General features: G+C 41.8%; 1 protein-coding gene across 1 annotated transcript in view; it reads left to right on the top strand.

The window, feature by feature from the left end:
• The first annotated feature begins 2,244 nt into the window (after positions 1 to 2,244).
• The window catches only part of hk1 (hexokinase 1), a 40,329-nt gene continuing 27,983 nt past the window's right edge, over positions 2,245 to 14,590 (top strand). The window contains exons 1-2 of the mRNA XM_029698921.1: positions 2,245 to 2,524; positions 13,320 to 13,482. Of these exons, the coding sequence (XP_029554781.1) occupies positions 2,462 to 2,524; positions 13,320 to 13,482 (226 nt within the window). The 5' untranslated portion in view covers positions 2,245 to 2,461. The remainder of the gene's footprint in view (positions 2,525 to 13,319; positions 13,483 to 14,590) is intronic.

Genomic DNA, 14,590 nt, shown 5'->3' on the forward strand with positions numbered 1-14,590 from the left:
TAGAAGTTCAGAACGAGAAAGTGTAGGCTATATAGAAATAATGACGTTCAAATTGAAAATCATTAAACAAAATAAGGAGGATTTCTATCAGCCTAATCGAGGTGTAGATTATATCTCACATTCCAGTGTTCATACTTGTAACAAGGCTGCATGGGATTTCTATCAATGCTACTCCATGCAGCCGATGGGAATGTCCGCTTTAGGTATAATGCCAGGAGCAGCTTGTGGATTTTACAACTCTAACGCAGTTCCACCTAAGACACTGCCAAAACAACCGCTATGCGTTTTTAGGGGTCATAGGCCACCTGGCGGCCAGGGGTCCTAAGTAACTGCTTATGTCACTTATGCCCAGGGCTGAAGATGTTTTGTTGATGGTTTGTGATATATGGCTAATATACCGCAGCTAAGGGCTGTTCTTTTGCCTGGACCCAGCCCTTAGTCATGGAATATTGGCCATATATCACAAACCCCTGAGGTGCCTTATTGCTATTATAAACTGGTTACGAATGTAATTAGAACCGTAAAATAAATGTTTTGTCATAGCCATGGTATACGGTCTGATATACCATGGCTTTCAGCCAATCAGCATTCAGGGCTTGAACCACCCAGTTTATAATCAAAAATATTCCACAGCATAGGGCATACAGAATAGGGCGTACACTCAAACACATATTATTGATATCTTCTCCCCACCAATGCCAAAACTGTTCAATTTATATGTATCAATAAAATAAAGTGAATATTTGAATGATCAACTCATAAAATGTGTTTCATGCAGTGCACATGATCAAAATCATATTATATTGCTAAGTGTGAATTCCTACTTATCCCAGCTCTTTGGAGGAACATTTCCTCTGTTATCTACTGTGTAAACATCCTATACTCTATGTTGTCCCCATGGTGATTGTAACCAAATCTGTCACTGACAGGAAATTGCTTTATGTTTGCGAAGTCTGTGTTTATTGGTTGTGTCTGTGCGTGCATATCCAATGTGTAAGAATCACTCCCTCTCAGACTCTATAGTAAACTATACGTGGGTCATACAGAGTTTTTACATTTTGAATTATTAACCTGTTTTAGTAGTATTGATGGAATATCATACACTGTAAAGGGGTTGTGGTGAATTTGACAGTAACTTACAGGCAGCTAAATTTCAACTAAACTTTGGTTTAAAAGTACATTGCTGTAAAGAAACGTGTTATCAATTTGTAGTGGTCATATAGTCAGTTGCTGTGCCTTTGCAACACAACTGGACCTCTAAGCACCATTTTAGTGACAGTGGGTAGATTGAGGATTAAATGCTTGTGGCACCAAATCATTTTAAAAATAATAAGACAAATCTACAAATCATGCAGTCCACTCGACCCAGGCAAATTCCAATTGAGGGCAAAGTCAAAGTATGTTTCAAATAGTCAAGAATGAAGACAAACAAAAATATCCTCTGGATTGTATCCCTGGGGGTAATACCTGTTCTCCTAATGCTCCCCATTGATTCTCACAGAATGCCTGTCCAAATCCCCTCATCTTTGTTGTCACTAACAGCACTAAACCTTTACAACGCTGTGATAAATTTCCTTCAAGCAGCTTGTAAAACTGACCATTGTAGGCAGTAGTGAGTTAACAGACTGCAGCAACATAGTCGACATTAAAGGAATTCAACATAAGTATTAGTCAGCAAAATGAGCTCCCTGACAAGCTGCAGTGACCCCCTTAGAAAAAGCCCTTCAGAGGTGAGAGGACACTTGAGTGACCCAGGCCCAACCAAAAAGCAAGGACAATAATTATTCATTGTAATATAACCCCTTTCTCTGCCTACTCTTTAACCCCTATAAGCCATCACAAATAAAATAAAATAATTTCATTGGTCACATACACATATTTAGCAGATGTTATTGTGAGTGTAGCGAAATGCAGCGTGATGAATGTGTAACCTCTCTCTCTGCCTACAGTTTAACCCAGATGAGCCATCACCACAGCAATGTGATGAACGTGCCTGTTTGTTTCCTATTTAGCACAGTAAAAAAAGGATCAAGACCAGTTCTCTATCCCTTCCTTCTCTGCCTCCTCTACTTCCTCATTTCCTCCACCACCCCATGTTCTAGTGAAGGAGAGTGTGTGTAACAGGCAGCCAGTCATCCTGTCAACTGGGTTCTGCCCAGGAGGCCCTGGCTTCAGCAGCTTAGCCAATCAGAGCACAGGCAGTAGGCAGGGCTTAAACCAGTCCCCATCCCAGCTCTCCTGCTGCCTGTATCTGCATTCAAGCTAAAATTACTCCATGTAGTCTGACTTCCTGGGAACCAGGGAGAGAGTGTTGCGAGCCCCATACATGACCAATTTCTCTAGCTTTGTTTGGATTGAAACTGGGATCTTTTTTAAACCTCCTCGCCGGGGAGCGGGGACTACAGGGATTTCCCTTTTTATTTAGCTCTCTGTTTATTCTTTCACCACATCGGTGGACAGGATGATCGCAGCACAGCTTCTGGCCTACTACTTCACTGAGTTGAAGGATGACAAAGTCAAAAAGGTGAGTGCCCTGTAGAAATGTGGCTACAGCAAGCAGAGCCGTTGTTACCTACCTTCCAAAAATAGGACAGCTTTGAGGCACAGAGCTCAGGGCCGTGTGACAACAAGTGACACAATCTGAAGCCCTGGGCTTATTGATTGTCTTGAAGCTGGTAGATTCACTCTCAGGCTTACATTTCCCTGTCTTTTGATAGCATGCAGCAGCATCTACAGCGCCGGTCAGGCATCTTGTAACACTGCAATGCCCTTGAAACCAGGATGTAGCCTGCCCTGAGCAGTGGGCCCTGGGTTTTTCCATGTCTGTTGTGACTGAATGTGTAGGGTGTGTTTAGCTCTAACCTTGTAAGGGGGCAGTTCAGGAGCATCTACCACTATCCACCTCCTGAGTTAGGTTTCAGCCTTCAAATGACATTGCGCCAACCCGCTTCCTGGAGGCCCTTGCTGTAATAATTTCGCTCTATCATTGTTGAGAGAGAAAGGATTGCAAACTTTGAGAATGCACATGTTGAAAATGCCCAATACCTCCTTTCCTGGCTGTTGCAGGACTACTAGCTAGGGTGTGTTAGTGGCAAATGTGCCTAAATAACAGCTAGCAAGAACATACTGTAGCTGGCAATCCTATATCCTTGTGATAAATGTAATCAAATCAAAATCAAATCCAATTTTATTAGTCACATGTGCCGAATACAACCTTACAGTGAAATGCTTACTTACGAGCCCCTAAACAACAATGTAGTTTTAAAAAGTACAGATAAGAATAAGAAATAAAAGTAACAAGTAATTAAAGAGCAACAGTAAAATAACAATAGCGAGACTATATACCGGGTACCGGTACAGAGTCAATGTGCATAATATATACATGTAGGTAGAGTTATTAAAGTGACTATGCATAGATGATAACAACAGAGAGTAGCAGCGGTGTAAAAGAGGGAGAAGGGGGGGGGGCAATGTAAATAGTCTGGGTAGCCATTTGATTAGGTGTTCAGGAGTCTTATGGCTTGGGGGTAGAAGCTGTTTAGAAGCCTCTTGAACCTAGACTTGGCGCTCCGGTACCGCTGCCGTGCAGTAGCAGAGAGAACAGTCTATGACTAGGGTGGCTGGAGTTTTTGACAATTTTTAGGGCCTTCCTCTGACACCGCCTGGTATAGAGGTCCTGGATGGCAGGAAGCTTGGCCCCAGTGATGTACTGGGCCGTTCACACAACCCTCTGTAGTGCCTTGTGGTCAGAGGCCGAGCAGTTGCCATACCAGGCAGTGATGCAACTAGTCAAGATGCTCTCGATGGTGCAGCTGTAGAACTTTTTGAGCATCTGAGGACCCATTCCAAATATTTTTCGTCTCCTTAGGGGGAATAGGTTTTGTTGTGCCCTCTTCACAACTGTCTTGGTATGCTTGGACCATGTTAGTTTGTTGGTGATGTGGACACCAACGAACTTGAAGCTCTCAACCTGCTCCACTGCAGCCCCGTTGATGAGAATGGGGGTGTGCTCAGTCCTCTTTTTCCTGTAGTCCACAATCATCTCTTGATCATATTGAGGGACAGGTTGTTGTCCTGGCACCACACGGACAGGTCTCTGACCTCCTCTATATAGGCTGTCTCATCGTTGATCAGGCCAGTGGTTGTGTCATCGGCAAACTTAATGATGGTGCTGGAGTCATGCCTGGCCATGTAGTCATGAGTGAATAGGGAGTACAGGAGGGGACTGAGCACGCACCCCCTGAGGGGCCCCTGTGTTGAGGATCAGCATAGCAGATGTGTTGTTACCTACCCTTACCACCTGGGGGGCGGCCCATCAGGAAGTCCAGGACCAGTTGCAGAGGGAGGTGTTTAGTCCCAGGGTCCTTAGCTTATTGATGTGCTTTGAGGGCACTATGGTGTTGAACGCTGAGCTGTAGTCAATGAATAGCATTCTCACATAGGTGTTCCTTTTGTCCAGGTGGGAAAGGGCAGTGGAGAGTGCAATAGAGTGCATCATTTGTGGATCTGTTGGGGCGGTATGCATATTGGAGTGGGTCTAGGGTTTCTGGGATAATGGTGTTGATATGAGCCATGACCAGCCTTTCAAAGCACTTCATGGCTACAGACGTGAGTGCTACGGGTCGGTAGTCATTTAGGCAGGTTACCTTAGTGGTCTTGGGCACAGGCACTTGGACAGGGAGAGGTTGAAAATGTCAGTGAAGACACTTGCCAGTTGGTCAGCGCATGCTTGCAGTACACATCCTGGTAATCCGTCTGGCCCTGCGGTCTTTGAATGTTGACATGTTTAGAGGTCTTACTCACATCAGCTGCGGAGAGCGTGATCACACAGTCTTCCGGAACAGCTGGTGCTCTCATGCATGTTTCAGTGTTATTTGCCTCGAAGCAAGCACATAAGTAGTTTAGCTCATCTGGTAGGCTAGTGTCACTGGGCAGCTCTTGGTTGTGCTTCCCTTTGTAGTCTGTAATGGTTTGCAAGCCCTGCCACATCCGACGTGTGTCAAAGCCGGTGTAGTACGATTCGATCTTAGTCCTGTATTGATGCTTTGCCTGTTTGATGGTTCGTCGGAGGGCACAGCGGGATTTCTATTAAGCTTCCGGGTTAGAGTCCCGCTCCTTGAAAGCGGCAGCTCTAGCCTTTAGCTCAGTGCGGATGTTACCTGTAATCCATGGCTTCTGGTTGGGGTATGTACGTATGGTCACTGTGGGGACGACGTCATCGATGCACTTATTTATGAAGTCAATGACTGATGTGGTGTACTCCTCAATGCCATCGGAGAAATCCCAGAACATATTCCAGTCTGTGCTAGCAAAACAATCCTGTAGCTTAGCATCTGCTTCATCTGACCACTTTTTTTATTGATCTAGTCACTGGTGCTTCGTGCTTTAATTTTTGCTTGTAAGCAGGAATCAGGAAGATAGAATTATGGTCAGATTTGCCAAATAGAGGGCGAGGGAGAGCTTTGTATGCGTCTCTGTAGGTCGAGTAAAGGTGGTCTAGAGTTTTTTTTCCTCTGGTTGCACATTTAACATGCTGATAGAAATGAGGTAAAACGGATTTAAGTTTCCCTGCATTAAAGTCTCCTGCTACTACGAATGCCGCCTCTGGGTGAGCGTTTTCTTGTTTGCTTATAGCGGAATACAGCTCATTCAATGCTGTCTTAGTGCCAGCCTCTCACTGTGGTGGTATGTAAACAGCTACGAAAAATACAGATGAAACCTCTCTAGGTAGATAGTGTTGTCTACAGCTTATCATGAGATACTCTACCTAAGGTGAGTAATAGCTCGAGACTTCCTTAGATATCGTGCACCAGCTGTTATTTACAATAATATAGTCTGCCGCCCCTTGTCTTTCCAGACGCCGCTGTTCTATCCTGCCGGTACAGCGTATAACCAGCCAGCTTTATGTTGATAGTGTGGTCGTTCAGCCACGACTCTGTGAAGCATAAGATATTACAGTTTTGAATGTCCCCTTAGTAGTTAATCTTGCACGTCGGTCATTGATTTTATTCTCCAAAGATTGCACGTTTGCTAGCAGAATGGAAGGAAGAGGGGGTTTATTCGATCGCCTACAAATTTTCAGAAGGCAGTCCACCCTCTGGCCCCTTTTTCTCTGCCTCCTCTTCACACAAATCTCAATGATCTAGGCCTGTTCCCGAGAAAGCAGCATATGGTTCAAGTCGGGCTCGTCAGACTCGTTAAAGGATTAAAAGGATTCTGCTAGTCCGTGGTGAGTAATCGCAATCCTGATGTTCAGAAGTTATTTTCGGTCATAAGAGACGGTAGCGGCAACATTATGTACAAAATAAGTAAAAAAAGAAGTTATGAACGAACAAAAAAAACACAATCGATTGGGGACACGTAAAACGTCTGCCTTCTTCTCCTGCGCCATTTTATAATGTCATGACATTAAAGCCAGCAAGTATTAGGAAGTATCAAACATCTTTAGGTTTCTCTGGCAAAGCCATGTTAACAATTTACCACAGAGAGGTACAGGTTATTCATTCTCTGAAGGTTATTTGTGTGGATATCTGAGATGTGCTACAGCATGACTCGTAGTGCTAATGAAAGAAACACTCAGTTTCAAATTGTTGGGCTGAACTTGTTTTTTGTAATATGCATCTGCTTTTACTTGTTTGGTGTGCTGCAAATGTATTCCCCCTTAAATGGAGTAGTATTCAGAAATGTTTTACAATATGTGCAATATGATCAGTTGTACACAGGGATAATGAATGTTATATGGGCATCACATAGTTTGTCTGTGTTTGTACTCACTAATTTAAATTATTTATATGTCAGACGATTAGGCCCACGTGCCCAAGACATTACACACATTTCCTGTTTTAACCATTTCATTAGCCTTGAGACTAGGCTGATGAAATTTGGTAATAAGTATTGTACAAAAATGTCTCAAAATATTGATTGTGTTGTAAGTATTGTCTTCACCTGTCCTTTGTCAATATATGTACACATAGGACACATAATTACACTGTAGATACAACTAACTCTGTAGGGAATGCTATTGTATTGACTTAAAATTGCCCCTTGTTGACTTGGCACACCTTCTTTGCATTGAGTGAAGGAAAAACAGTTTGACAGTTTAACCTGATACCCATGTTACATCTGGTTATGTTTCTCTAGCCACTGGAGTATGCCTAACAAGGTATTTCAATATGTTTTTTTACTACCACAGCACACATCTCAATAAAGGAGAGGGGGTACGTCCACTTAATTATCACTGGTCACTGTAGACAGACAGCATGGTTTGCAGTCATCATATTGTTCCCTGTTTCCTGAAGATGTAGAACGGAGTGAGGCCTATCAGCGCGTCCTAACACTTTTTTGGTTCCTACATGATTCCATATGTGTTATTTCTAGTTTTGATGTCTTCACTATTGTTCTACAATGTAGAAAATAGTACAAATAAAGAAAACCCTTGAATGAGTAGGTGTGTCCAAACTTTTGACTGGTACTGTATATATACATAGGGTGCCGTTGGAAAGTATTCAGAACCCTTGACTTTTTCCAAATGTTGTTACTTTACAGCCTTATTCTAAAATGGATTAAATACGATTGAGCTCAGATGCATCCTGTTTCCATTGATCATCCTTGAGATGTTTCTACAACTTGATAGGAGTCCACCTGTTGTAAATTCAATTGATTGGACATGATTTGGAAAGGCAAACACCTGTCAAAAAGGTCCCACAGTTGACAGTGCATGTCAGAGCAAAAACCAAGCCATGAGGTCGAAGGAATTGTCCGTAGAGCGCCGATACAGGATTGTGTCGAGGCACAGATCTGGGGAAGGGTACCAAAAAATGTTTGCAGCATTGAAGGTCCCCAAGAACACAATTGCCTCCATCATTCTTAGATGGAAGAAGTTTGTAACCATCAAGGCTCTTCATAGAGCTGTCCGCCTGGCCAAACTGAGCAATTGGGAGAGCGGCCTTAGTCAGGGAATTGACCAAGAACTCAATGGCCACTCTGACAGAGCTCTACAGTTCCTCTGTTGAGATGGGAGAACCTTCCAGAAGGACAACCATCTCTGCAGTACTCCATCAATCAGGCCTTTATGGTAGAGTGGCCAGACGGAAGCTACTCCTCAATAAAAGGCATAGGACAGCCCGCTTGGAGTTTGCCAAAAGGCACCTAAAGACTCTTAGACCATGAGAAACAAGATTCTCTGGTCTGATGAGACCAAGATTGAACAATTCGGCCTGAATGCCAAGTGTGACGTCTGGAGGAAACCTGGCACCATCCTTATGGTGAAGCATGGTAGTGGCAGCATCATGCTGTGGGGATGTTTTTCAGCGGCAGGGACTGGTAGACTAGTCAGGATCGAGGCAAAGATAAACAGAGCAAAGTACAGAGAGATCCTTGATGAAAACCTGCTCCAGAGCGCTCACTACTTCAGACTAGGGCGAAGGTTCACCTTCCAACATGACAATGCCCCCAAGCACACAGCCAAGCCAAGGCATGAGTGGCTTCGGGACAAGTCTCTGAATGTCCTTGAGTGGCCCAGCCAGAGCCCGGACTTGAACCTGATCAAAACATCTCTGGAGAGACCTGAAAATAGCTGTGCAGCAATGCTCCCCATCCAACCTGACAGACCTTGAGAGGATCTGCAGAGAAGAATGGGAGAAACTCTCCAAATACAAGTGTGCCAAGTTTGTAGCGTCATAACCAAGAAGGCTCGAGGCTGTAGTCGCTGCCAAAGGTGCTTCAACAAAGTACTGAGTAAAGGGTCTGAATATTTTATTTGCATAATTTAGCAAACATTTTCTAAAAACCTCTTTGCTTTGTTATTATGGGGTATTGCGTGTAGATTGATGAGAGGAAAACTATTCAATACGTTTTAGAGTAAGGCTGTAACGTGTGAATGTGGAAAAAGTCAAGGGGTCTGAATACTTTCCGAATGCATTGTGCATATACATATATATGTTGTGTCTTTACTGTCATTAAATGTGAAAACTTGTTTTATCAAATCAATTCTCTGTGTAATTATTATTATGTGATTAAACTAATAATGTAAACTTAATTAACTAGGAAGTCGGGGCACCACGGAAAATGTTGATTTACAGAGCTATAATTTTCCGAATATAACTCTTCAGATATTTTAATATCTGATCGATTAGTCATTCTCATTCATGTATTATCCTCTTACAGCTACTTAAGGATAGGGGGCAGTATTGACAATTTCGGGAAAAAATATGTGCCCATATTAAACTGCCTCCTACTCAAACTCAGAAGCTAGGATATGCATATTATTAGTAGATTTGGATAGAAAACACTCTGAAGTTTCTAAAACCGTTTGAATGGTGTCTGTGAGTATAACAGAACTCATATGGCAAGCAAAAACCTGAGAGAAATCCTACCAGGAAGTGGAAATCTGGATGCATGGGCTCTCTTCAAGTCGTTTCCTATTGAATACACAGTGATGTAGGAATAATTGTGCACTTCCTACGGCTTCCACAAGATGTCAACAGTCTTTACAAAGTTGTTTGAAGCGTCTACAATGAACAGAAACCAAATGAGGAGGAGGGGAAGTTGTTGAGGCAGGGAATGACATCACTTCTTGGCGCGCGTTCATGAGGGTGGATCCTCCGTTCCAAAACGTTTTTCAAGACACAGGAACCGTCCGGTTGAAATATTACTGAATCTCTACGTTCTGAAGGCCCTAAAGATTTATGTTTTACAATGTTTGACATGTTTGAACGAACGTAAATACAATTTTTTTAAACTTTTCGTCGTGACATCGTCCGCGCGCTTCCTACATTTGGAGTAGCTTACTGAACACGCGAACAACAAGGAGTTATTTGGACATAAAGTCCATAATTTATCGAACAAAACAACATTTGTTGTGAACCTGGGATTCCTGGAAGTGCCTTCTGATGAAGATCATCAAAGGTAAGGGAATATTTCTAATGCAATTTATGATTTTAGATGACTCCAAGATGGCGGCTATCTGTATAGCCTAGTGTATTTTTCTGAGCTCAGTACTCAGATTATTGCAAAGAGTGCTTTCTTCGTGAAGCTTTTTTAAAATCTTTCATAGCGTTTGCATAAAGGAGCTGTTCATCTATAATTCTTTGAATGACAGTTTAATTTTGTATCAACGTTTATGACAAGTATTTTTGTAAATTGTGGCGCTGATTCACCGGCAGTATTTGAGGGAAAATATTTTCTGAACGTCATGCGCCGATGTAAAATGCTGTTTTTATATATAAATATGAACGTGGTTCGTGGTTCGATTCAGGAGAAGTGTATTTATAAAATGGTGTAAAATAGTCCTATGTTTGAGAAATATAAATTATTAGATTTGGTTTTGAATATGGCGCTCTGATTTTTCACTGGCTGTTGATCCCGCTAACGGGATCGGAGCGGTAAGAGGATTTATTATTACCTTGTTAGTCTCATTCCAAACGTCGTAAAATTCTTGGTTATCTGCACAAACTCTAGCATAAATTATGAATCAGTGATATACAAATTGGCTTAAATATTTATTTATTATCTAACTAAATAATCACAGAAATACACAACAGACAAACAGTAGATATTGGTTTCTAACAATGATAGAAAAGTCCCTAGTGGGCTAAGCCGATATGACAGCTTGGTAGACAAAAGGAAAGGAGTGGGACTGAGAAAGAACGGGAAAGACAATATGGATTCATTACACACAGTCTATAATTATATTCATTGAAATGCTAGTCCTTTGCATATTAAAGGCCGCTCATTCGAGAATAATTGCAATGTATATATATTTACGCCCGTATGTCAATGTTGTCTTCTCTGTAAGAATCCTTGATTGTCATGTAAGGTTCATCAGTCTGTGGTTAACTTTTGAAGTCACAACATCTTTTGCGGTTGTAGAATGGATACTTCAGAGTACCATTCAGAAATGTTGTCGGTATTCTCGTTCTAGGATTACGTAATTTCTAGCGGCAGACTAGTAATTCGTGTCGTCTAGAATTTGCTCCTTCTGTACTGAATCAATTATCTCAGAGTTTAACCATTTCCAGCCATGTAGCCAACGCTCCACGTGGGATGGTTTTCTAGTCTTATGGTTTGCGTTGTCTTAACCAATCGAGACGTCCGACTTACCGTGGATCTCTTTGGCTTGAAATGTAAATTTTGTCACAGGTGGTTTATACATTTCAAAGAAAAGGGCGGTTCCATGACGCCTGATGTAATGGCTGTCTAACGGGGGCGAGGCCACTGACTAGTTAAACTTTACATTGAAGACAATTCTCTCATTTTAAAGGTTAACATCCCATTACATCATTTCACAAATAGTTTAATCTTAACTCGTTCATTTTATACAAGAATTAGATGCAAACCCCATAATTGAGAAATGTACATATTCAGAGGTACAGTTATGTGTGTTTCCTGTCCGTCATCATCAAATGAAACACACTCAACATGACTGCCCCTTAAGTGTCCACGGACCATTCCCACAGTAGAAATATTGTTTAATTCTCCCATTTTGGGGATTTAGGAGTTTGGCCAAGTCTTTCTTTGTTCTCTCTAGGCTCTCTACCTCCATACTGCATGGAAGTTTCTACCCGGTATTTATGACCTGAGGTAAGAAACCTGGTTTAGGAGAGGAGTGGGGGTGCCACGATCTATACCCAGAAAGGGCCACGTCATGACAGTCCCCCCCTGGTGGTTTGGATCTTGTGATTATCCTGCAAGTTACAAACCAACATAATAATAATGACCACGTAATGTCCTGGTTGTAGATCATCATTGCAGTCCCACTCTGGTGGTTGACCTTGGTAGGTTCTCTGAAAGCAGAGCAGACCAACACAAGGATGGGCAGTGGATGTCCGGTTGGTAATCGCCATTGCAGTCCCCCTCTGGTGGTCGACCCAGGTAGGATTTCTGAAAATGGAACAGGCCGTCACAAGGATGGGCAGCGGATGTCCAGATTGGGACCGCCGTTCCGGACCCGTCATCTGGTTGTACAGACTGGAAGAACTGGGCAGTAACTTAGGCAGACGTTAACTTCCCTGGCTTCCCAGTCAACAGCCAGTGGAATCGCGTGGCGCGAAATACAAATACCTAAAAAATGCTATAACTTCAATTTCTCAAACATATGACTATTTTACACCATTTCAAAGACAAGACTCTCGTTAATCTAACCACATTGTCCGATTTCAAAAAGGCTTTACAGCGAAAGCAAAACATTAGATTATGTCAGGAGAGTACCCTGCCAAAAATAATCACACAGCCATTTTCAAAGCAAGCATATTTGTCACAAAAACCACAACCACAGCTAAATGCAGCACTAACCTTTGATGATCTTCATCAGATGACACTCCTAGGACATTATGTTATACAATACATGCATGTTTTGTTCAATCAAGTTCATATTTATATCAAAAACCAGCTTTTTACATTAGCATATAATGTTCAGAACTAGCATACCCACTGAAAACTTCCGGTGAATTTACTAAATTACTCATGATAACGTTGAAAAAAATACATAACAATTATTTTAAGAATTATAGATACAGAACTCCTTTATGCAATCGCTATGTCCGATTTTAAAATAGCTTTTCGGCGAAAGCACATTTTGCAATATACAATGCCATGTATGGACTTATAGACCAAAAACGAATGTCCATTAGAGAGGACAAAAATGAATTGCTTGTCCTCAGCAACTCTGCCTTCATTCCCCTGGACAGATGTGGAAAGACTTTAGAGAGAACAGCTCACTCTCCCAAGATTAAGGCTTAGAGGGGTGGCCTTCATCGTGATTGTAATGGGTCCTAGGTGTAGCTGGTGTAGAGAGTCAGGCGCAGGACTGCAGATATGAGTAATCAAAGTACTTTTACTCAAAATGTCAAATATACAAAGTAACAAATACATGCACACCATGACAGACCGAAAATACAACAAACAATCACTCACAAAAAAACATGGGGGAACAGAGGGTTAAATAATGAACCAGTTATTGTGGGATTGAAATCAGGTGTGTAAAGCAAAGACAAAACAAATGGAAAATGAAAAGTGGATCGGCGGTGGCTAGAAGGCCGGTGACATCGACCGCTGAACGCCGCCCGAACAAGGAGAGGGACCGACTTCGGCGGAAGTCGTGACAGTGATACTGGATCCATTATGTCATAGGACAGCTGAATCACTACTAGTAGATGTTTTGCAAGTATTAATGTCTTTTGAGAGCTCATTGTGTTCCCTCTTATGGAGAAAGTAGATCATATCATCTTAATGTTATGAATTATGAATGAATTACTCCCTGGATTAATCTGAAGAAACTGGTTGTAAATGATCAAAGATGATGATGTGTTGGTGTCTTTCAGATCGATAAGTACCTGTACGCCATGCGTTTCTCCGACGAGACGCTGATGGACATCATGAAGCGATTCAGGAGGGAACTGGGGAATGGGCTGGGTCGGGACACTAACCACACAGCAACTGTCAAGATGCTGCCCACCTTCGTCAGGTCCATTCCTGATGGGTCAGGTGAGCATGGACACTCCAACCAGATACTCAGAGGAAGAAGAGTTGTGGGAAATCTATGCCTGGTTCTTTCTTTTTTAAGGACAAGATGTAATAACATGTTAAAGATTTGTACAGTTACAAATCCAGGTATGAGGCAGAAACCAGTTGGTCAAGTGGCATGGTTTCTATTTTTTCACCCATTGGCTAGAGTCACAATAGAAATAACAGGGTCTGGGCCCATATCCACAAAGAATCTCAGAAAAGGTCCTAGGAATCCGGTTAAAACCTGTTTTAAGAATGAAAAAATTCTCAGCTCAGAATAGGTTTTAGGATGATGTTAAGACGCTGCCCAGACAAACTGAGCCAGGAGTAAACTCAACTCATAAAAGTTTCTCAGCTGATAATCACAACAGTTTGAGTTACCGCAAAGGAAAGATAGTTTTGACTTTTGTCATGTCTTTGGCATCATTAAAGTGAAGACTTATTTTATCAAATCAATTCTCTGCAATTATTATTACGTGATTAAACTAATCATGTAAATGTAATTAACTAGGAAGTCGGGGCACCAAGGAAAATCTTCAGATTACAAAGTTATAATTTTCCTAATATAACTCTTCAGATATTTTAATATCTGATCAATTAGTCTTCTAATTAATGAATTATTCTTTACTTCACGGTAGTCTCATTCCAAACGTCGTAAATTGTTGGTTATCTGCACGAACCTAGCCTTCAATATGAATCATCCATACACCAATTGTCTTAATTATTTATTTACTAACTAACTACATAATCACAGAAATGCATAAACAACACAGTAGATATGGTTACAAGGAAATGATAGGGGAGGTTCCCTAGTGGGCTAAGCCGATATGATGGCTTGGTGGACAAAGGGAAGTGGGTGTGGACTGAGAACAGCGGGAAAGACAAAAAAATTAATCACTACACAGTTGATAATTATATTAATTGAAATGGTAATCCTTTGCACATGAACGCTCACTCATTTGGGAATAACTGCAATCAATATATATTTACGCTCAGTGTGTCATCGTGATCTCTGTTGGAATCCTCCGTTCATCCAAGCGTCTCTCTCTCTCTCTGCTTCCCTGAAGATCAAAGTCTTTCATGGTTA

Source organism: Salmo trutta, chromosome 18, assembly GCF_901001165.1.
Source record: "Salmo trutta chromosome 18, fSalTru1.1, whole genome shotgun sequence".
Taxonomy (NCBI): domain Eukaryota; kingdom Metazoa; phylum Chordata; class Actinopteri; order Salmoniformes; family Salmonidae; genus Salmo; species Salmo trutta.